Below are 22,665 nucleotides of genomic sequence, written 5' to 3'. Positions count from 1 at the left end.
GCCCTGTGTCTTGGGTGGGGCCTGCCCCTCTTCTTTTTGTCCACTAGAGGAGGCTTTGGACCGCGACCCTTTCTTACTATGAGGGAAGAAGGCGGATATCTTTCGCTACGACGCTGGTTGGCGGCTAGAGTCTTGATCGACACGGGCGTTAAGCAAACGGCTCGGAAGTAAGCAGCCGTTGTTTATGCACGTACAGCCAATGGAAAGGCAGAAGTGCAACCAACGACCAATGAGGACTTGCCTTAGGCGGAACGCGGGGGCGGGGCTTCCCTCGAGGGGCGGACGCGAGGCAAAGAGTCTGGAGCGGACCCTGGGAGAGTCAGAAGCACATCCGGTGGTAGGAGAGCTGTTTGGACTCCTGAGCGGCGGGTCAGAAGGTACGTCTGAAGCTAGGACTGCGCAAACCGGGAGTGAGAAATGGAAAGAGGCTTAGCAGTTGTTGCTTGAGCAAGAGTGGGAGTAGTCTCCGTTTTCGGACTGACTGCATCCTGGGGAAAGTGGGCCCTGGTCGACAACTGGACTCCGGAAAGCTAGGCGGGGAGGGGAGGAAAACGACAACTACTACTGCGCATGCGCAACTGTACCGGAGCGGGGGAGGGGCGGGGACGAGTCCAAGGGGTCTCTGGGGGTCGTCGAGGCGCGGATTCTGCACGCTAGCGCTAGCGAAGGCTCCTTCTTGGCCTTCCTTCCCCCCATTGCGTGTCCCTCCTCCTCCTCCTCCTCCGCCCGGTGTAGACGGCCCAGGCCCAGCCTTGATCCCTTGAATTCAGGGCACGTCCCCCGCACCTTCCTTCCGAGGAGAATGAAAGCGAAACCTTACGGGTTTGTGGTCATAGCCGCCCCACCCGACAGATCCCTGGCCTGCTGGGGGTCCTGGCCGGGCCCCATTTGGGTGAGCGGCGGGTGCTGGGACTCAGGAGGGCCTGGTCCGGCAGGCTGCCCTGTCACGGCGGGGCGGGTGATGTCACACGTCTCTGTGACCTGCGAGGCTCCTTATTTACTTGGAAGCCAACAGCAGAGGCGGGAGGTGAGGAGAGACCCGGGCCAGGCCTGGCTTGCCAGCCCCCCAGGGCAGCCCCGCTCTGGTCTGATTGGTTACCTTTGGACAGGTGAGGTGGCTTTGGCTTTGCTTGGTCCTGGGCCTTGTGGGCGACTTTCTTAAAGTCCGCTCAGGAAAGGCGTCGTTGGGCGGTTGCTTTTCTTTTTTTCTTGGACGTACGTGCTGGAGCTGTGGTATTTTTGTGTGTTTATTAAGTGAGGAATTGCAGCCCGGTGCCAGCCCAAGTTGCATTGCCTGCCGCATGAGCCTTCCATTGACCAAACAACAAAAAAACCCTTTCTGAACTTGAGTCTCTGTTCCAGCAATAGTTAAGTTGTGAATGTGTAATCACTAGAAGAGCTGACTGTGCCTGAAACATAGACAAAAATTTCAGGGTTAAAGGTTAATGGCGAATGGGCTTTTCTAGTTACTTATTTATTTCAAGTTTATCTTTTGGTTGCATGTGTAGTTTAAGAATTAAGTTCAAGAAAGATAAAAGTTTCATAACTGCATTTCTTACGGCTTCTGCAAACACATTTCTGTAATTATTTGATTTACCCTCTTTGGTGTTTTATTACTCCTCCTTGTCTAATATTTTTTTTGGCCTGGCTTCAAGAGTATGTTGACATTTAGATTCTCTGCCATTTTCCTCCAGTGGGGTCAGAATGGTTGAATCCTTGAGAAATGCAGTCTGTAATTTGGATTCAGAGTTTCCTAATTCCATTATTCATTTTGTTGTGGAAACCTGGCTTAGTACCCTCTTTCTTCCCTTCTCTCCCTTCCCCACTATTGATCCAGTGAAGTCTCGCTCTCCTAAAAAGGAAAGGTAAAATTAATCCAGATATTTGGTCAGCATTTCCACATCTTTTCTTGATTTATGCATATGGTTCGTACTTAGAAATGCTGAAAAATGCAGAAAAGTATAATAGGAATCAAAATATGTTTGTTGTTGTTGTTTTACAATTTCTCTTGACCTATAGCTGAAACTGCTTTAAGGAAAACTTGCTTTTCTGCTGTAAGGTGTAATAGTAGAAAGAGCACCAGGCTTGAGAGGTCAGAAGACCCCTAACCTGATTTCTGGCTCTACTATTTTTTAAAAAATAATTAATGAATTTATTTATTTTTGGCTGCATTAGGGGTGTTCGTTGCTGCGCGCGGGCTTTCTCTAGTCGCGGCGAGCGGGGGCTATTCTTCGTTGCGGTGCGCGGGCTTCTCCTTGCGGTGGCTTCTCTTGTTGCGGAGCACGGGCTCTAGGCGCGCGGGCTTCAGTAGTTGCTCCGCGGCATGTTGGATCTTCCCGGACCAGGGCTCGAATCCGTGTCCCCTCCACTGGCAGGCGGATTCCTAACCACTGCGCCACCAGGGAAGTCCGTGGCTCTACTATTTATTTCAACTCTCTGATGTTGGTCAGTACTAATGTCCATTTAATGTCCATTGTAAAGTGTTTAGCACTTTATAGTAATTTCACACAGGTTTTCTTATTGGCATTCAATGAGCTTAGTAGAGCAGGTGTTAGCTAATCATCCTTCCAGATGAGGAAGCCTAGATGACCTTAGGTAAAATGATTTCCCCAAAGTTATGTGGTAGAATATGGCAGGACTTGTGACTCCAAATCGAGTGCTCGTGCCACTATTATGCTGCCTTTTTGAACTTACTTTTTAATCTTTAAAGTGGGACTAATCATTCTTGCCCTTTCTTCATGTGTGTGATGATCAAAGGGAATAGTGTATATAATAAAACACTTTGAAATTTGTTTAATTTCATATAAATGCAGTCAGTGGTATTGTTATAAAAGGTACTATTGCTAGCCTGAAGAGTTTCACTTTATTTCATAAACTACCCAAGGGTATTAGTCTCCTCTGGGAAAACACTGAATATTCTCTTGATGCACTATCCTGCTAAATTTTCCTTTGCTACTTTGACTTGGCGGTAGAATCTGCTAGAAGTGTCTTTTACTCCACCTTGTTTTCCTCTAGAGTTTCTAACCAAATTTCATGAAGTAGCTTTTATATTATACATACTCATTTTTGTTTTCAAAAACAGTATTCGAACCAAGGAGAGAAAAACTGTAGAGACTGGCTTTTAGGGCCACTTCAGTGACCCTCTATTAAGGTAGGCTCCTCTCTGAGCCAGCTGGGGAATGCTGATTTGTGGTCGCAACACTTGATTAGATGATGGGGGGGTCTAGATTTACTCTAGAGACTTAAGTGTGGGGGGTGCTTACTGTGAAAAGTGTGAGAAAAGTTCCTGAACAATTAACTGGAATCCAAAACACTTGGGAAAAAAAGAGCTTCAAGGATGAGGGCTGAGTGGGTGTGCTGTTTGTCCTAATCTATGTCTACTCTCATTTGGGCTAAATATGGTTTTATTAGGCAGGGATTGCTGGTTTATACTGGAGGATGATTATGTATTTAGGACATTGGGACCGTTGTGCGATTCAGTTTGTCAAACAGTTGTGCTTATAGAGAGGGAGATTCAACAGTGTCCATTTGATGCAAAAAATAATAATAGGGGCTTCCCTGGTGGCGCAGTGGTTGAGAATCTGCCTGCCAATGCAGGGGACAGGGGTTCGAGCCCTGGTCTGGGAAGATCCCACATGCCGCGGAGCAACTAGCCCCGTGAGCCACAAATACTGAGCCTGCGCGTCTGGAGCCTGTGCTCCGCAACGAGAGGCCGCGATAGTGAGAGGCCCGTGCACTGCGATGAGGAGTGGCCCCCACTTGCTGCAACTAGAGAAAGCCCTCGCACAGAAACGAAGAGCCAACACAGCCATAAATAAATAAATAAATAAAAATTTAAAAAAAGGCAAAATAAAATAATAATAATAATAATAATAATAATTTATTGAAGGAAGTAGGCATTCCATCTCCAGTTACTGGTTTGGTTCTGAGGCAGCCTCCTAGAGATTCAGGGTTACCTAATCCAGGGATTTTGGTTCAAGTTAAGGGATGGGCTGGGACATCTAGAGTCCAAATCTAGGACAATCAAAGCCCAGCCCTAGTCGAGACAGAATTTCTTGGATTTCCTGAAATCAAACTGATCTACCTCCTAGGGGTGGCAAGGAAAGCATCAAGCTAATAAACATTTACTTCATCAAATTCTCTACCACATCACATTATCACTTAGTGGTCATTAGGCTGACTCAAAACACCTTTGTGGTCCTGGGGGACAGGAGGTACAGTGTAAATGTACCAGCGGAGAGGCATGCCATTTAAACAAAAGTCATTTTAATCAGTAGTAAGATTTACCAGGTTCCTTCAAATTCCAGTTTATAATTTTCTTAGATTCCCCCTCCCCCCCATTTAATTTTACTCTCTCATTAGGGTAAATACGCCTTCAGGTTATAGCTAGCTGTGAGTTAGTGATTCAATTATATATATATATATATTTTTTAACATCTTTATTGGAGTATAATTGCTTTACAATGATGTGTTAGTTTCTGTTTTATAACAAAGTGAATCAGCTATACGTATACATATATCCCCATATCTCCTCCCTCTTGCATCCCTCTCCCACCCTCCCTATCCCACCCCTCCAGGTGGTCACAAAGCACCGAGCTGATCGCCCTCTGCTATGTGGCGGCTTCGCAGTAGCTATCTATTTTACATTTGGTAGTGTATATATGTCCATGCCACTCTCTCACTTTGTCCCAGCTTACCCTTCCCCCTCCCTGTGTCCTCAAGTCCATTTTCTACGTCTGCGTCTTCATTCCTGTCCTGCCCCTAGGTTCTTCAGAACCATTTTTTTTTAATTCCATATACATGTGTTAGCATACAGTATTTGTTTTTCTCTTTCTGACTTACTTCACTCTGTATGACAGACTCTAGGCCCGTCCACCTCACTACAAATAACTCAATTTCGTTTCTTTTTATGGCTGAGTAATATTCCATTGTGTAAATGTGCCACAACTTCTTTTATCCATTCATCCATCGATGGACACTTAGGTTGCTTCCATGTCCCAGCTATTGTAAATAGTGCTGCAGTGAACATTATGGTACATGACTCTCTTTGAATTATGGTTTTCTCTGGGTATATGCCCAGTACTAGGGTTGCTGGGTCATATGGTAGTTCTATTTTCAGTTTTTTAAGGAACCTCCATACTGTTCTCCATAGTGGCTGTACCAGTTTACATTCCCACCAACAGTGCAAGAAGGTTCCCTTTTCTCCACACCCTCTCCAGCATTTATTGTTTGTAGATTTTTTGATGGCCATTCTGGCTGGTGTGAGGTGATATACCTCACTGTAGTTTTGATTTGCATTTCTCTAATGATTAGTGATGTTGAGCATCCTTTCATGCGTTTGTTGGCAATTTGTATATCTTCTTTGGAGAAATGTCTATTTAGGTCTTCTGCACATTTTTGGATTGGGTTGTTTGTTTTTTTGATATTGAGCTGCATGAGCTACTTGTAAATTTTGGAGATTAATCCTTTGTCAGTTGCTTCATCTGTAAATATTTTCTCCCATTCTGAGGGTTGTCTTTTCGTCTTGTTTATGGTTTCCTTTGCTGTGCAAAAGCTTTTCAGTTTCATTAGGTCCCATTTGTTTTTGTTTTTATTTCCATTTCTCTAGGAGGTGGGTCAAAAAGGATCTTGCTGTGATTTATGTCATAGAGCGTTCTGTCTATGTTTTCCTCAGAGTTTTATAATGTCTGGCCTTACATTTAGGTCTTTAATCCATTTTGAGCTTATTTTTGTGTATGGTGTTAGGGAGTGTTCTAATTTCGTTCATACATGTAGCTGTCCAGTTTTCCCAGCACCACTTATTGAAGAGGCTGTCTTTTCTCCATTGTATATTCTTGCCTCCTTTATCAAAAATAAGGTGACCATATGTGCATGGGTTTATCTCTGGGCTTTCTATCCTGTTCCATTGATGTATATTTCTGTTTTTGTGCCAGTACCATACTGTCTTGATTACTGTAGCTTTGTAGTATAGTCCGAAGTCCGGGAGCCTGATTGCTCCAGCTCCGTTTTTCTTTCTCAAGGTTGCTTTGGCTATTCGGGGTCTTTTGTGTTTCCATACAAATTGTGAAATTTTTTGTTCTAGTTCTGTGAAAAATGCCATTGGTAGTTTGATAGGGATTGCATTGAATCTGTAGATTGTTTTGGGTAGTATAGTCATTTTCAGTGTTGATTCTTCCAGTCCAAGAACATGATATGTCTCTCCATCTGTTTGTATCATCTTTAATTTCTTTCATCAGGGTCTTATAGTTTTCTGCATACAGGTCTTTTGTCTCCTTAGGTAGGTTTATTCCAAGGTATTTTATTCTCTTTGTTGCAGTGGTAAATGGGAGTGTTTCCTTAATTTCTCTTTCAGATTTTTCATCATTATTGTACAGGAATGCAAGAGATCTCTGTGCCTTAATTTTGTATCCTGCTACTTTACCAAATTCATTGATTAGCTCTGGTAGTTTTCCGGTAGCATCTTTAGGATTCTCTATGTATAGTATCTTGTCATCTGCAAACAGTGACACTGTTACTCCTTCTTTTCCGATTTGGATTCCTTTTATTTCATTTTCTTCTCTGATTGCTGTGGCTAAAACTTCCAAAACTATGTTGAATGATAGTGGTGAGAGTTGACAACCTTGTCTTGTTCCTGATCTTAGAGGAAATGGTTTCAGTTTCTCACCATTGAGAACGGTGTTGGCTGTGGGTTTGTCATATATGGCCTTTATTATGTTGAGGTAAGTTCCTTCTATGCCTACTTTCTGGAGGGTTTTTATCATAAATGGGTGTTGAATTTTGTCGAAAGCTTTTTCTGCATCTATTGAGATGATCATATGGTTTTTCTCCTTCACTTTGTCAATGTGGTGTATCACATTGATTGATTTGTGTATACTGAAGAATCCTTGCATTCCTGGGATAAACCCCAATTGCTCATGGTGTATGATCCTTTTAATGTGCTGTTGGATTCTGTTTGCTAGTATTTTGTTGAGGATTTTTGCATCTATGTTCATCAGTGATATCGGCCTGTAGTTTCCTTTCTTTGTGACATCTTTTTCTGGTATCAGGGTGATGGTGGCCTTGTAGAATGAGTTTGGGAATGTTCCTCACTCTGCTGTATTTTGGAAGAGTTTGAGATGGATAGGTGTTAGCTCTTCTGTAAATGTTTGTTAGAATTTGCTTGTGAAGCCATCTGGTCCTAGGCTTTTGTTTGTTGGAAGATTTTTTAATCAGTTTCAGTTTCAGTGCTTGTGATTGGTCTGTTTATATTTTCTATTTCTTCCTGGTTCCGTCTCAGAGGTTGTGCTTTTCTAAGAATCTGTCCATTTCTTCCAGGTTGTCCATTTTATTGGCATATAGTTGCTTGTAGTAATCTCTCATGATCCTTTGTATTTCTGCAGTGTCAGTTGTTACTTCTCCTTTTTCTTTTCGTTTTTTTTTTTTTTTTTTTTTTTTTGCGGGCCTCTCACTGTTGGCGGCCTCTCCCATTGTGGAGCACAGGCTCTGGATGTGCAGGCTCAGCGGCCATGGCTCACGGGCCTAGCCCCTCCGCGGCATGTGGGATCTTCCCGGACCGGGGCATGAACCCGTGTCCCCTGCATTGGCAGGCGGACTCTCAACCACTGCGCCACCAGGGAAGCCCCTCCTTTTTCATTTCTAATTCTTGAATAATACGTTTTTAAAATTAAAATACAGAGGGCTTCCCTGGTGGCGCAGTGGTTGAGAGTCCGCCTGCCGATGCAGGGGACGCGGGTTCGTGCCCCGGTCTGGGAGGATCCCACGTGCCGCGGAGCGGCTGGGCCCGTGAGCCATGGCTGCTGAGCCTGCGCGTCCGGAGCCTGTGCTCTGCAGGGGGAGAGGCCACAACAGTGAGAGGCCCGCCTACCGCAAAAAAAAAAAAAAAAAAAAAAAAAAAAAAAAAAAAAAAATTAAAATACAGAGCATATGTAAATTAGGCCTATGATAAATGTCTTCTAAAACTAGATTTTTTTTTTTAACGTGGACCATTTTTAAAGTCTTTATTGAATTTGTTACAATATTGCTTCTGTTTTATGTTTTGGTTTTTTGGCCACTAGGCATGTGGGATCTTAGCTCCCACAATCCCAGGGGGACCCGGGATTGAACCCTTAACCCCTGCATTGGAAGGCAAAGTCTTAACCACTGGACTGCCAGGGAAGTCCCTAAAACTAGACTTCTAAAAGGGAAAATCATCACCTGTAGCCTGTGAAGGGTGTGTTTGGAACATTCATTAAATGATTATAAACAACAACAAAAATTTAAGAAAAGGGGGAAAATCGTGCACTGAGGACATGAGAGTAATGAATTACACTAGTAAAAACAATGGTTAATATATTGAGCTGGTCTTATGTACGAAGCACTATTCGAAGCACTATTCTTAGCACGTTGTATTATCTCACTTAGTCCTCATCTGTATGAAGTAGGGAATGTTAAGTGTTATTATTTTACAAATGAGGAAACTGAAACCAGTGAGGTTAAGTGCCAGAAACTTGCTCCATCACACAGCTAAGGAAGTAGCCAAGATTCAAACACTGCAGGCTGTACTCTTAACCACTATGCTAGGGACATGGTTGTAGAGTCTACAAACTATTCAGTAGAAAGAACTACTAAAAAAAATTAGAGTTCCCCCCCCACCACCTTTTTTTTTTTTAACCACATGAGATTTTTCTTCTCTCAAGTATCAATTTGGTCCCTTTGGGTGTGTGGGAACAGGATTCAAGATGGTTGAATTACTACAACAGGAATGAAGAACCAATTCATGCACTGAATGTTTAATTAAATGTGTGAACAATGTTTCTTTGGTTTGTTTAATGTTGTTAAATTGTATACACTGAGGCAGCTTCTGGGCTGGCTCCAGGAGCCAGCAAGCTTTTCTTTGTCAAAGGCAAGGATTTTTAAAAAATGAATACTAAGTGCATGATTGTTTTGTATAGCTTTTGGCCACTTGGCCATGTTTCATATGCATTGTACTTAATAGGTGTTGGAATAAGATTGAGGAGAATTTTTTTTTTTAAATTTAAGGCTTGGCTGTTGATAATAATATTTTGTTTTAGGACATGGGTAAGGAAGATTCTTAGAAAACAACAATAGATTTAACAATATGTAAGAAGACAGAGATGTTAATTGATAAGAATATCTGTCCCCTCCTACCTGCCCCTGCTGCCCTTTCCTCCTCAAACAAAAGCAGACCCCAGGAATACCTAACTCAAAACAATGTGTTTACTTGAGTTTTTCTATCTTGATAAACCTATGCAGTAAGGGTTTTTTTGTTTTTGTTTTTTTGGCAGCACTGGGTCTTCGTTGCTTCACGCGGGCTTTCTTTAATTGTGGCTAGCTGGGGCTACTCTTTGTTGCGATGTGTGTGCTTCTTGTGGTGGCTTCTCTTGTTGCGGAGCACGGGCTCTAGGTGCATGGCCTCCAGTAGTTGTGGCGCGCGGGTTCTAGAGCACAGGCTCAGTAGTTGTGGCGCATGGGCTTAGTTGTTCCATGGCATGTGGGATCTTCGCAGACCAGGGCTCGAACCCGTGTCCCCTGCATTGACAGGGGGATTCTTATCCACTTAGCCACCAGGGAAGTCCTATTGTGCAATATGTTTTTTGTTTTGTTTTCGGGTGGCTCTGGCAGAGAGGTTGGCCTGGGGAACCATGGATGGTGACACTTCCAACAAAGCTTGAGCAATATATGCATGACAAATTTTGACAAGTTTTGGTATCCTGCCTTTCAAAGTATGAAGGCATAAAATGAGTCTCTAAACTAAATTAAAGGAATTTGGTTATGTAACACCTGAACATTTACTTCTCATTTACAAATGCAGTGCAGGCATATTTCCCATGAGTCTCTGAGGCACTGTCCACCTCCCTATTTTAGATTTGAGTATAGAACTCTGTATGAGTTGGGGTCCAGGGTGAGACAGACCAGTGCTGGTATCCGTTCCGTAATGGGCTTCAGTGTATGTTAGGGGGAGTCCTATAATGAATAATTTTTGAGTAACTTGTAGTATACGTTTTCCCTTTATTTTGGTAAAATATATATAACATAAAATTTATTGTTTTAATGTACTTTTACATTTATTTTTATTTTTTATTTTGTTTATTTTTTTGGCCACGCTGCACGGCTTGCAGGATCCTAGTTCCTTGACCAGGGACTGAACCTGGGCTCTCGGCAGTGAAAATGCAGAGTCCCAACCACTGGACTGCCAGGGAATTCCCTGTACTTTTTTTTAAAACCGAGATTGTCGCTTAACTATGGGGGCCCCTCTGGAATGTTAGCCGAGTTACTTGGTTAATGGTTTTGAATACTTCAAGCCCTATTGAGAGCTGTCTGTCCCTGGGGCTGAAAATACTTTTGGTATGGGAGCTGCTATTTTTGAGTTATGAATGCAATTTAATCTTGTTTAGCTGAGTTTGCATATGAACCATTGAAACGTAGATACCTTTTCTCTACAGCTTCTGAGCACAAGTAGTTGAGGCTAAGATAGAAAACTGGTAAGTTTAGTCTATCTGGCAAAAGTTATAAGAAGAGTTTGAACTCATTACTTATCTGTATGTTAGTTCTTGTTTGTCTGGAACAGACGGAGAGCAAACTGTCGTATATTTCCTTGATTCTAAGACCTAACTTTTTTCCCCTCTAATTTTAACAGTTCTGAAATTATGTCATATTTATTAAATGTATACTTTATTGCATTTTTCCCCATGAAGCTGCTGCTACTAAAATTGCTGTGTACCTTTGCATCCAGAAAATTTGGTGATTACATATTTCACTTAAATTTTAGAGTTGGTAGTAATGTTGGAAAACTGGTTTTAATTAATTTTTTAATGATTTTAAATTGCAAGGCACTAAATCATGGAGAAATTCATATTTGACACCTCTGTTCCTACCCTCACAACCTTTGATGGTTTTGGTTTTTCCATCAGCAGTTGTAAGAGAGACAGTCAGTAGCCCCTGGGAAATGCCAGAGAGCAAACTGCCATTCTCCCCTCCCAGTTTCCATTCAGTGGGGTCTGGTTACAGAGTGTTGCCCCTTTCTGACTAATAATCCCCAGGATATTTGAGGATTTAACACACACACACCCCCACACACACCTGAACTCTTGAAATTGGAAGCAGGAGGCACTCTAGCTTTGTTGTGAATACTGAGAAACTTGGCTCTGAAGGTTGCTTCAGTGCTGTTGCAAGTTCTGTCTAGGGATGTCATTAAGGGTGTTAATGGAAGCTTTAAACAAAGACATTTTCCAGGTGCTGGATTCTGCCATCCTGTAAGTGTGTTCTCTAGAGGACGGATTCATCATGGTTATGGAAGGCTTTGGTTGGCTGTGCAATAGCCTGCAACCATTGCACCATCTAGATCAAGAGGGCCCAGAACCCCGTGACTTGGAGGTGAGAGGAACGGCTTTAGTAGGTTCTGCAGCTTCTCACTGTATATATCCTTAAGAACAAAACTAACAATACAGTTGAGGTGAGTAGGGATGTTGGTGAGAAAGGAAAGAGGAAATCAGAGAGAGCAAGCCAGCCATTGTAATTGTTCCATGTATGAGAGAGAGCCTCAGGAAACAAGCGGTAGTGATGCTTGTGACTCTAAGGATGGCATCTTTCCACTGGCCCAGGATTCCTCGGGAAGTCAGTTTGGGGATTGTAACTTTTATTGCCTGGATTAATTTTGCTGAGTATTGGGCTAGGTGCTGATAGAATGGGTGTGAGTAGTAGGCCTGTCTTTCCAACAACTTAGCGTTAATCCCCTCCTCTCCCCCGTTTTTGGCTGATTTGAAATGAATGGGTATTATGGGTCTAATAAGAATCTGGAGGATTGATATTTAGGAAGGATGAAAGCTCTTGATTAGATTTTTAGTTCTGTAGGTTAAATGTGTTTATTTAGGATTGCATTGAAATAGGGGAGGGAGCAAAACTTAAGATCATGACTTTATGGTACTGATGTAATGTAACCTGCTTGTAGTTCAGTTTTAAAATGCCCTTTCTGACAATTGGGACAGTTGACAAGATCTGAATAAGGTCTGTAGATTAGATAATGGTATTGTATTATTGTTAATTTACTGATTTTGATCATTGTTTTCAGGATATACATACTGAAGTGTTTAGGTGTAAAGAGGCACTGTGTCTTGCATAGTTAAGAAAAGGTCTCCATGTATTGCTATATGGGGGGGGATAAAGCAAATATGGTGACATACTAACATTTAGGAAATCTGGGTGAAGTGTGCAGAAATTCCTTGTACTGTTCCAACTCTTCTGTAAGAAAGGTTCTGAGATTGTGTTTTAAAAAATTCTCTCTGCACAAATTTCTTTTTCATGGAGGAACTTTCCTCTTTTTAAAATTGTGGCTCCCTTACAGTTCAGTTCTAAATTGCGTTGGGTGGAAAGTTTCTAAATGTATATTTGAAAAATGCAAGCCCTAGTATCAGACCCAGCTTTATAATTTTTCTTTTTTATCTTTAAACTTCTGTGCCTTTGCTGAGGGAATTCTCTGGCATCTTGAAAAAATGACAAGTTGCTCTATGTTCCAGTAAGACTGGGTCCCTTTAACTAGCTTGCTAATAGAGAATTTCTCAAAGAAACAAACTCTCTTTTAAAGGGGCAGGATGGGGCTTCCCTGGTGGTGCAGTGGTTGAGAGTCCGCCTGCCGATGCAGGGCACTTGGGTTCATGCCCTGGTCCGGGAAGATCCCACGTGCCGCGGAGCGGCTGGGCCCGTGAGCCATGGCCGCTGAGCCTGCGCGTCCGGAGCCTGTGCTCCGCAACGGGAGAGGCCCGCGTACTGAAAAAAAAAAAAAGAAAAAAAAAAGATGTTAAAGGGGCAGATTATCTTCTGAAAGAATAGAAATCAAATGCTAGTAATGAAACAGTTTGGGGAGAAGAAGATGGGTTCCTCTGACCCCTTTAAAATGGTTGTGTATGATTGCAAATGTATTCTAGAAGGAAATATATAAAAATGCAAATGGTGGTGTTAGGGCAGTGGGATTTTAGATATAACTTTCATTTTTCCAAACTTGTATGTTGCTGTTTTTCATAAGAAAGTTGTTTGTTATTTTGTGTGTCCTTGTATCTTTAAAATAACTTTTCTTATTTCCTTGATTCCACAGAGTGGAGACTGTGTCCCACAGACTCTAGCATCATGAACATATTTGATCGGAAGATCAACTTTGATGCACTCCTTAAATTTTCCCACATGTAAGTGCTTTGACCTTAACTGTACTTCCATATTACATTTCCCTTTATATCTTGTTTCTTTTCCTTTTCCTGGTGTATTAACTTTTGTACATATAAACTAACATATTAACTTTGCTAGAATCCCGAGGATCTGATAAAAGCACCCAAAGTCTAAGGGCTGCGGTGTGGTCGCTGGAAAGCCATTTAGTTGTTATAGTTTGGGTAATGATTGTTCATAGTTTGGGCATTGGGGCTTTCCTCAGCATTTAAGATTTTCTGTTTGTGAACCTAGTTTTCAAAGCGTTCTTTTTTTTTTTATTGTGCCAAAACTTTTACATATTCCCTGGGAAGAAGAAGGAAAATTATTCTTAGCTTAGAGATGAGATTGGTCCTAGAGTAATGGCCATTATTAACATTCTTTCCTAGAACCCCTTCGACACAGCAGCACCTGAAGAAGGTCTATGCCAGTTTTGCCCTCAGTATGTTTGTTGCGGCTGCCGGGGCCTATGTCCATGTGGTCACCCACTTCATTCAGGTAAGAGCAGTTTTCTCCTCTAGTTGCTGTGGCCCAGATCGCATTAGGAAGAAACTAGCTCAGCAGGGTGGTACAAGCCTATGTCCTTCCTTAATACTTCTCAGTAGTTGGGGATCTGAACCCAGCCAGAGCCAGTTGTAAATCAGGACATGCAGAACCATTTAATTTTTCTGGCAACTCTGCCCTCTCTAGATACTGAAAACAGGATGTTTTGGCCCTGACACTGAACAGTGTGCTGCTGACACACAAGACCCCCACCCACTGGGGAGACGTCTGCGTGCTGGGGTGGTTTTGCACAGTAACTTTTTTATCTTTTCTTCCTCTTTTTTTTGCCTGAATGACTGTGTAGTACTTGGATACAAAACACTGATTGTATGATTATCAGGAGAGACAGGGTTGAGACCTTTAAGGATTTGGCCCATTTTATTCTTGGAGAAACTCATTTTCCTTTGTTGAGTGAGAGTTTGAGTTTGGCTAGAAGCAATAAAAGGGATGGTTGAGGGCTTCCCTGGTGGCGCAGTGGTTGAGAGTCCGCCTGCCGATGCAGGGGACACGGGTTCGTGTCCCGGTCTGGGAAGATCCCACATGCCGCGGAGCAGCTGGGCCCGTGAGCCATGGCTGTTGAGCCTGTGCGTCCGGAGCCTGTGCTCCGCAACGGGAGAGGCCACAACAGTGAGAGGCCCATGTAACGCAAAAAAAAAAAAAAAAAAAGGGATGGTTGAGGAGTACTCGAAAAGTTTGAAGCTCACAAACCAAGACTTGTCCGTTTTGGAGTGACCTTTTTAATGTAAGTACAGGGGTGTACCTGTGTTGGCATTTGCCCCTGCTGGGAGTGGCATGATCAGGCATCCCCTTGCTCAGGCACCTCCTGGCAGAGGTGGTGTGAAAAATTACTCTAGACACTCAAAGATAGGGCTTTGATCCCTCAAGTTCAGACTAAAACATAGTCTACCTTTTAGGCAGAAGTGGCCCTTTTGGTTTCTGGTTGTGTTTTGTTTGTTTTTTTAAGTAATATAGTGAAATATAGTCATCCTCATTATTCATGGATTCTGTATTTGTGATTTACCTACTCAGCAAAATTCATTTGTAACCCTAAAATCAGTTCTCACGGTGCTTTTGTGGACCTTTGCAGCCATACACAGAGTGGCAAAAAATTCGAGTTGTCCATTGCACCATGTTCTAGCTGAGGTTGAACAAGGCAACACTGCCTTCTTTCAAGCTCTCATACTGTAAACAAGTGTCTTTTTCATAGTCTATTTAGTGCCACATTTTCTCCGTTTTTATAATTTTTCGTGGTGATTTTGATGTTTAAAATGGCCTCAGGCATAGTGCTAAAAAGTGCTGAGTGGTATTGCTAAGTGCAAGACTGTGATGTGCCTTATAGAGAAAATACGTGTGTTAGATAAGCTTTGTTCAGGCATGAATTACAGTGCGGCTGGGCACGAGTTCTATGTTGATGACTCGACAATATATATCCAATGAAAGAGCTTAAACCTTTATTTCCTCCAGGAACATTTGTTCAGTATCACTGATTCATTGCTTACAGTGGCTGTATAAAGCAGAACTACTGTGAAAACTGAGGATTGACTCTACCTTTAAAAGAAGGAAGGAACTTTGGTGTCCACATACATCCTTGATGATTTTCCTCTCTTTCTAATGCTTGTAACTTTTCCCACTTGCTTTAAAACAAAAAATTTTTTTCTTATAAAACTAATGCATGTTCATTGTAGAGAATTTAGAAAACAGACTAGTGAGAAGAAGGAAATATAAAACCCCATAATCCCATCATCCTAAATTAACATTTTGGTTCTTACTCTCTGTCTCAGTTCATTCAGGCTGTTATAACAGAATACCATAAACTGGGTGGCTTAAACAACAAACGTTTCTCAGAGTTTGGGATGCTGGGAAGTCCAAGATCATGATAGGTGCTGGCAGATTTGTTCTGTGGTGAGGGCCAGCTTCCTGTGTAAACAGTCATCTTCTCCTGTGTCATCACATGGTAGAAGGGGCAAGGGAGCCCTCTGGGATCTTTTTTATAAGGTCACTAATCTCCCTTTGTGAAGGCTCCACCCTTATGATCTAATCACCTTTCAAAGACCCCACCTCCAAATACCATTAAATTGCGGGTTAGGATTTAAACATGAATTTGAGGGGGTGGGCACAGTCATTCAGTTTTTTCTGTGTGTGTGTATATACATTTGTGTGTGTGTGTGTGTTTTAAAGTGATCAAAAAGAGGTCATTCCTACTTGTTCTGCAGATTGGAATATGCTTCAAGCACTTGTCACTTTGATTCATCTTTTCCGTTTCTTGGGTCAGACTTATAATTTGACTTGGGCAGTTACAGTTAATGGACTGCCTCCAGCATCCACCATGGTCCTGACCTTGTCCTTCAAGCTTCTGGTTTTTCTCCTCAGCCCTCACTGCCTTTTCTGCTGCCTCCAGGTTAGAAACAAATATTAGGAAGTCCAGGTGAATATTTGAACCCGATAAGGTCTCTTGCAAAATAAATTTGATACTTTCAAGTGTTTAATTATTGACTGCATCTAACAGGCTGGCCTGCTCTCTGCCTTGGGCTCCCTGGGGTTGATGATTTGGCTGATGGCAACACCTCATAGCCATGAAACTGAGCAAAAAAGACTGGGACTTCTTGCTGGATTTGCTTTCCTTACAGGTATGTTAAGGGATTGGTTTAACTTTGAGGGAGGGACACTGTATTTTTAGTATCTCTTTAGATTAAGGCCCAAGATATATATTTATTCTGATGCACCCCAACTGGCACACTGTACCATCCTATCTTGTATTTGAGTGTGCCTTGTGTTGCTTTCTTATTTCATGTAGGTGCATCTTGCTTCCCCATCTAGAAGGCTGTTTGTGACTAGTGTCTGTGACTTCTACTTTTGTATCCAAAAATAAGCATTTGTATGCTTGAATGAATGACGTTTAAGAGCTTAGGTAGCATAACTTGTTAATGGTGGACATGGGACTAAACTAGGCCAAGAATCTGACCTAGTTGAACTCAACTGGCAACTATCATAGGAGCATCTCTTCTGAATCTTGTGGACAGTTAATTAAAGTCATACATTGAGATCCATCCTACAGGGCACTTTGCTGATTCTCAAGAAAAGAATTAAAAGCGCAGATCTTCTAGAATTGTCATTAAGGAAAACAGGTCTCAAGGTACATAGTAAAAATACTTGCAAAGCAACATTTGAGTTAGTACAACTCGTTCTGAGTGCGTCTAATCTATACAGTGTTGAAGAAATTGTAGAAAGGAAGGGATTTAGAGATTTAAGATTTTTAGATCAGGGAAAGCTAGCTTTTGAAGGTACTAAAGGGGTAGGGTTATCAAAAGGAGAGAAAAACCAGAGTAGAAGAGATGTTGGAGCTGGAACAGGTTGCCGCTGCACCCTCCTGTTGGCAAGTGTCCACCTGCAGAACCGGTCTGGCCTTTTCTGCTACAGAGGGAGTCAGCCTTCATGACTACAGGTTGTTGGCCACAAGGCACTGCTTTGCTCTTTATCCCTTTCATCTAATTCCTGATCTGGCCTACATTACAGTCTCACATCACTGCTCTTCAGAGTTTTGCAGCCTTATAATTTAGCTGGAAAATGTTTGACATGCCTGCTTCATTTTTCCTAATGTCTATTCCTCCTGGGTCGTCTATGATTTTCAGCCAAGGGGACAGTTGTGCAGGTCTGTCCGTAAATAACTCAGTCGAGTATTTGTTCTCTGGAAAACAGTTAAGGATGGAAGAGAGAAAGATTTTAATTACATTAGTCCACTTGTTTTGTTGTTTTCTAGGACTGTAGGCATGCCCATGCTATTGATGATCAGCTTTTGGATGAGAATCCTCTTCAGAAATTGGTGTTAATGCTGTGTTCTGCGGCTTTTTGTTTTCTAGGAGTTGGCCTGGGCCCTGCTCTGGACTTGTGCATTGCCATCAACCCCAGGTAACTATGGTAGTAGTGTCTTATGAATATACCTTCTAAATATACTTTCTAAATATAGGTTATATACCTGTAGCCCTTGATACAATGGTCTTTTCCCTTAACAGCATCCTTCCCACCGCCTTCCTGGGCACAGCAATGATCTTCACCTGCTTCACCCTGAGTGCACTCTATGCCAGGCGCCGTAGCTACCTGTTTCTGGGAGGTATGTGTGGACTGGAAAATAGGGAGAGGGTCTCCACTTTAGCCAGAATTCTCACTAGGACCTTTACCCTCACCTCCAACTTGTGACTGTTGGGTTGAAATTGAAAGCCTTCATTTTGGGGGGAAAGTAAAGAATGGACTTAATGGGATTGCCTTGCTTTGCTTTGGCTTTTCTCAAGAGGGCTTTTTGTCTTTTCTTACAGGTATCTTGATGTCAGCCATGAGCCTGATGCTCTTGTCTTCCCTGGGGAATCTTTTCTTTGGATCCATTTGGCTTTTCCAGGTGAGATTTGCATATAACTTTGCAGCAGCCATTTACCTTGCATTTCTTTTTCTTGCTTAATAAGTCTATCTTAGCCAAGATAGACTCAGAATTCTCATCTTTGTGGGCCAGTGCTCTTGAAGCCTCACCACTTACCCTCCCAGGACGGAGCCTTCTGCTACAGGTGGAAGTACAAACTGAACAGGGGTTGGGCATTGCAGTGGATATGGTTTGCTCAGAGATCATTTTTCTAAAGCCAGTCCAGCAGTGGCTCCTTGTTAAAATGATTGAAGCTCTTCCAGTGACCTGAAAAAATAAGTGCAGAATTGTGCCTAGGGAAGTAATACGGTCTTCACTATGGGCTTCAGTTCCCACGAATGTTAATGTCTGTAGGGTTAGCGTTCGATGCACTTTCAAGCGGCCAAGGGCCAGAAAGAGGTATGGCTGTTTTTTCTCTACAATGTCTACCACATGGTAACCTCATCTCATTCTTCTTTTGTTAGGCAAACCTGTATGTGGGGCTGGTGGTCATGTGTGGCTTTGTCCTTTTCGATACTCAGCTCATTATTGAAAAGGCTGAAAATGGAGATAAAGATTATATCTGGTGAGTGTGAAACCTGGTCTTTAATGAGTATGAAGCGGGGAGGCATAATCTTCCTTTCGACGACTCTTTTCTGATTCTCTGGGATGATCTTTTGCTTGGCTTCCCTTTCTTTCCACATCGGTAGGAATAAGAGTGGACCAGATGGCACTGGCTGACTTATGTGGCCAGCCTTCAGGGGCATACGTGATAGGATATCTATGGTTTTGGAACTGTGCACCAAAAAGCATCATTTCCCTCAATTCCTGAAAGACATCAGATTTTTAAAAGTTGGACTAATAATATGTATTTAATTATCCATACTTTGAATAGTGGTTACCTCTAGGCAGAGGAGAGGGAAAGGGATCTTTCACCTTTTACTCTTAATACTGTTGTATTCTTTAAGCCTTTAACAATGAGAAGAAGATGTGCATATAATTTTTTTAATGTAGTAATCCTCTCAAAATCTCAGCTAGTTAATGGTAGTTCCAGGGTTCAGACTTAGGCCTCTGCAGAGTCTAAATTTTCTTTTCTCTATGCTCCATGGCTTTGCTGAGTTGAAGAGGATCTCAGACACTAGAGTTGTACTTAGTTGGTGGTGGAGTGCTGGTGAAGTTGACTCTTGGGGTTGGGGCGGGGTTTCTGTGTTCTGCACCTTTGTGGGCTTGTGGATAAAGGAAAGTGGGAAGTGCAGTTTGTGACCTGGTTCTTCTCTTTCAGGCACTGCGTTGACCTCTTCTTAGATTTCGTTACTCTCTTCAGAAAACTCATGATGATCCTGGCTATGAATGAGAAGGTTAGCACCACCCAAAGATGAAAGACTGGCTCCTGAGCTCAGCATCTGTCTGTACTTAAAGCTTGAGAACTTGCTCACACTGTGTGGGTCCAGGGTAACTGTAAGGCAGGCCACTGAGTAAGAGTTCAACTAGAAGTCTTTAGCTGTTGGAGAAAAAGGAACAAGTAAAAATCATCCTTTTTTTTTTTTTTTCTTTTTTAAACGAATCCCTGAGATTAGTTTCAAAAGGAAAAGAGCTTTAGTGGCAACAAGAAACAGTCTACTATATGAGGAATTTAAAGGTTGTAAAGATAGTTGTGACTCAAAAAGATATCCTAGAGGATTTATATAATACCACCAGCTTTTGTATATATATTTTAGAAATAGGCCAATTTTACCCATTTGTTAGTCTTAATTTTTTTCAAGAGAGGCATTCTGTATAGGGTTAGTGAGTGGCAAACATCATCCACTCCAGTAGTAGAGGAACAAATGAAAGCACAGGCCTTTCTTAACAGAATGTAAGGTGGAATGTGAGTCGGTGCAGTGGTGATGGAAGCAGTTGACCAGATGGGATTGGTGGTCCTCTGTCTGGTCTGTACCGCGACTGGACTGAGGACCAAGCAGGTCCTCCAGTTTCAGTCAAAACAACATCCTTTTCATCCATGTAATGATACCCTGGGCTTCCCCCCAGTGCAATGAAGAGTTCAACTGGACTGTGTTATTTCGAACGTTGATTTATGCCGAGGATTTATGCTTTCTTCTTAGGCCTAATGGGAAGTTGCTCTTGGCTTGGTCTTGGCCTCTCATTTAGTTATTTTAGGGTAGACCACTGGTGTGCAGCCTTCAGTGGTTGGGATCTGAGCTGTCGCGGTGGTGAGTAGCCAGGAGTGGTTAGGCAGCCCACCTATAGCTACTCCTGGGGTAGCAACGGGAACAACTGCTCAACCTTGATTGTTGTCAAGTCTGTAGCAACTTGGGAGACCACCAGGCAGAAGATGGCTGAGATTTAGTTCCTCCTATACTGAAGGAGCATCTCTCCTCCCGTTTTACTGTCCGGATCCCTTCCAATCACTAACCAAAGGCAGTGAGGTTTCGGCTGACTCAAGAGTTTTAGCTTAAATGTTAATGCCAGAAGTTAATTGGGTAATTTTCCTCCATTTCTAGGATAAGAAGAAGGAGAAGAAGTGAAATGACCATCCAGCCTTCCCCAATTCGACTTCCTCTCCCTCCGCCCCTCATTTCCTCTTTGCACACATTACAGGTTGCGTGTTCTGTGATAATGAAAAGCATCAGAAAAGCTTTTGTACTTTGTGGTTTTCTCTATTTTGAATTTTTTGATCAAAAAACTGATTAGCGACATATAGTTTGGAGTTTGGCTTCATATTTTTGGGGTTCTTCCCCGCTCCCTTTTCTGCCATCCCCCATCCCTAGCCTCTTCCTCTGCTCAGGCAGCCAGTTCGCTGTGATGAGGAGCGGGATCCGCAGAGGAAGCAAACTCCAGGAGTCCGCTTTACGACTGAGCTTCACGAGTGGACCTGAACTGTTTGGTAGAGACGCCTTGCTCCGCCCTTCTTCCCTCAGCGTTGTTTGCTTTATGTGCATTTCCTATGGGACTAGGCAGTGTGTTTTCCATTGGAAAGACGTTTGCTGGTCCCATTGTTACTCAGGCTTATTATGTCTGAGCTGCCAACCCCTACAGAGAACATGAAAAGCCTCTTCTGGTGGATGCTTTGCTTCCCCTGAGCTGCCGGAGTCACTGCTGGTCTGGCATACGTGCCTTTCTGCCTTGCTGTCACGAAAGGAGTGTGGATTTGTGTAGGTTCCCTTTCCAGTCTCTTGTCTGGCCCTCGGAATCTGCCTGCTTTCCATCCGTGGGGTGGGAGGGTTTCAGCACAAAGGGAAATTCTTGTCAGGCATCTATGAAATGGCTGATTATGTATGGCAAGATATAATGTAGAGTTCCCAGACTTGCCCTTTTTTTTGGTTAAATTGATCACTACCTTAGTTACTGAGTGGCCTCTACCAGGTGGCTGTGATTAAGGGTCCCGGGAGAGGAAGGATAGAGAAGGGGCGGCATGGCTGAGCCTCTGAGGCAATTGTGACTAATCCTGCCAGACAGACCCAAATGAGGGCCTGTTTGGGGCAGGGGAGAGTAGTATCTCCCCCATTAACTGAGTGGGTCTTTGTTCACACCAGTGGCACGGGCCGTGATGGCTTGGGAGGCAGCATTCATAACAGTCCTTAGGTGCGTTTTTGTCTTATCTTGGGCACTAATAGGTAGTGTCAGGCCAGAGATTTGGGGCAGTAGGTAAATGTCCATTTTACAGATGCACTTCAGGTTTTGGTCTGTTCACCTGTTTCTGGAAATCTGCAGCCTTCTTTAGGCAGGGGCTGGGCAACCAAACCTGCAAGACTTCTGCTTTCCTACAGCTCTGTGTTTGCAAGTGTAGGGGGGCAGTACTAATGGGGTCACCAGCTCCTTCCCTGTGAGCTGCCACAGCCAGCTGGCACAGAAGATCAGGCACCCTTGGGAGTATCTGTGGCTCTGGCTACTCACAGGGCTTTAAAGTAAGGGGAACTGAGCCATTGAAAACTCATTGCTAGTAGGACACCATTTTTGGCTTTCCCTGTTCACAACCAGTACCCAGTTTGACCCAATGGCTACTGGTTCACAGTGCACCACATCACTGTGCCATCCCATGAAACAGTTTTGTTCCCAGGCTGTGTGATTTCTGGAGTGGCATGCGACTCGGAATGGCTCGCTTCTGCAGAGGATGCTGCCCTCTGATTTAGCTGCTGTCTCCAGCCTGTGGCTTGAGAATTTACTAAAAGGGATTTCCTTCCCATTCAGCCCCCAATAGCAACTCTCCATACATTTGTTGATTCTCTGCTAGGCCTGAGAATCTGAGTTACATCTCCTGAAGCCAAACTCCACCTCTTGTGCTTTTTTTGCTTGGGATGAGGAGTTTTTCTTTAGAAACAGTGCCAAGAATGACAAGATATAAAAAACGACTTTTAAAGAAAATGCCTAACAGGTTTTTAATACAGTAATCACTGTAATTATCACTTTCTTTTCTAGTTCCTTGGTTTCCAGCTCAGGCTGCATTCTCTAACTCATACTGTGAAGACAGAGGTGTTTTTGATTCAGAAATATATGGAATCTACATAGTCTTAATTTGTAAAAAATAAAGAAAATTCCTTAACCTT

The 22,665-nt window shown here is 42.8% G+C and overlaps 1 protein-coding gene across 1 annotated transcript; it reads left to right on the top strand.

Moving 5' to 3' along the window:
• The first annotated feature begins 281 nt into the window (after positions 1-281).
• Positions 282-22,665, top strand: TMBIM6 (transmembrane BAX inhibitor motif containing 6). Its single transcript, XM_081250017.1, has 10 exons — positions 282-377; positions 13,088-13,175; positions 13,581-13,689; positions 16,241-16,361; positions 17,592-17,640; positions 17,745-17,842; positions 18,045-18,124; positions 18,607-18,707; positions 19,404-19,479; positions 20,623-22,665. The coding sequence occupies exons 2-10, from the start codon at positions 13,120-13,122 to the stop codon at positions 20,644-20,646; spliced, it is 714 nt and encodes a 237-aa protein (XP_081106143.1). The 5' UTR covers positions 282-377; positions 13,088-13,119; the 3' UTR covers positions 20,647-22,665.

Source organism: Mesoplodon bidens, assembly GCF_964165515.1.
Source record: "Mesoplodon bidens genome assembly, chromosome: 11".
Classification (NCBI taxonomy): domain Eukaryota; kingdom Metazoa; phylum Chordata; class Mammalia; order Artiodactyla; family Ziphiidae; genus Mesoplodon; species Mesoplodon bidens.
This window is presented reverse-complemented; position numbering and strand designations above follow the sequence as displayed.

Bases quoted from the DNA above. Each gene is read 5' to 3' on its own strand.
- TMBIM6 (XM_081250017.1), top strand. From the start codon at position 13,120: ATGAACATATTTGATCGGAAGATCAACTTTGATGCACTCCTTAAATTT. The intron at 13,176-13,580 runs GTAAGTGCTTTG...ATTCTTTCCTAG, and splicing joins CTCCTTAAATTTTCCCACAT to AACCCCTTCGACACAGCAGC. The intron at 16,362-17,591 runs GTATGTTAAGGG...TTTGTTTTCTAG, and splicing joins TGGATTTGCTTTCCTTACAG to GAGTTGGCCTGGGCCCTGCT.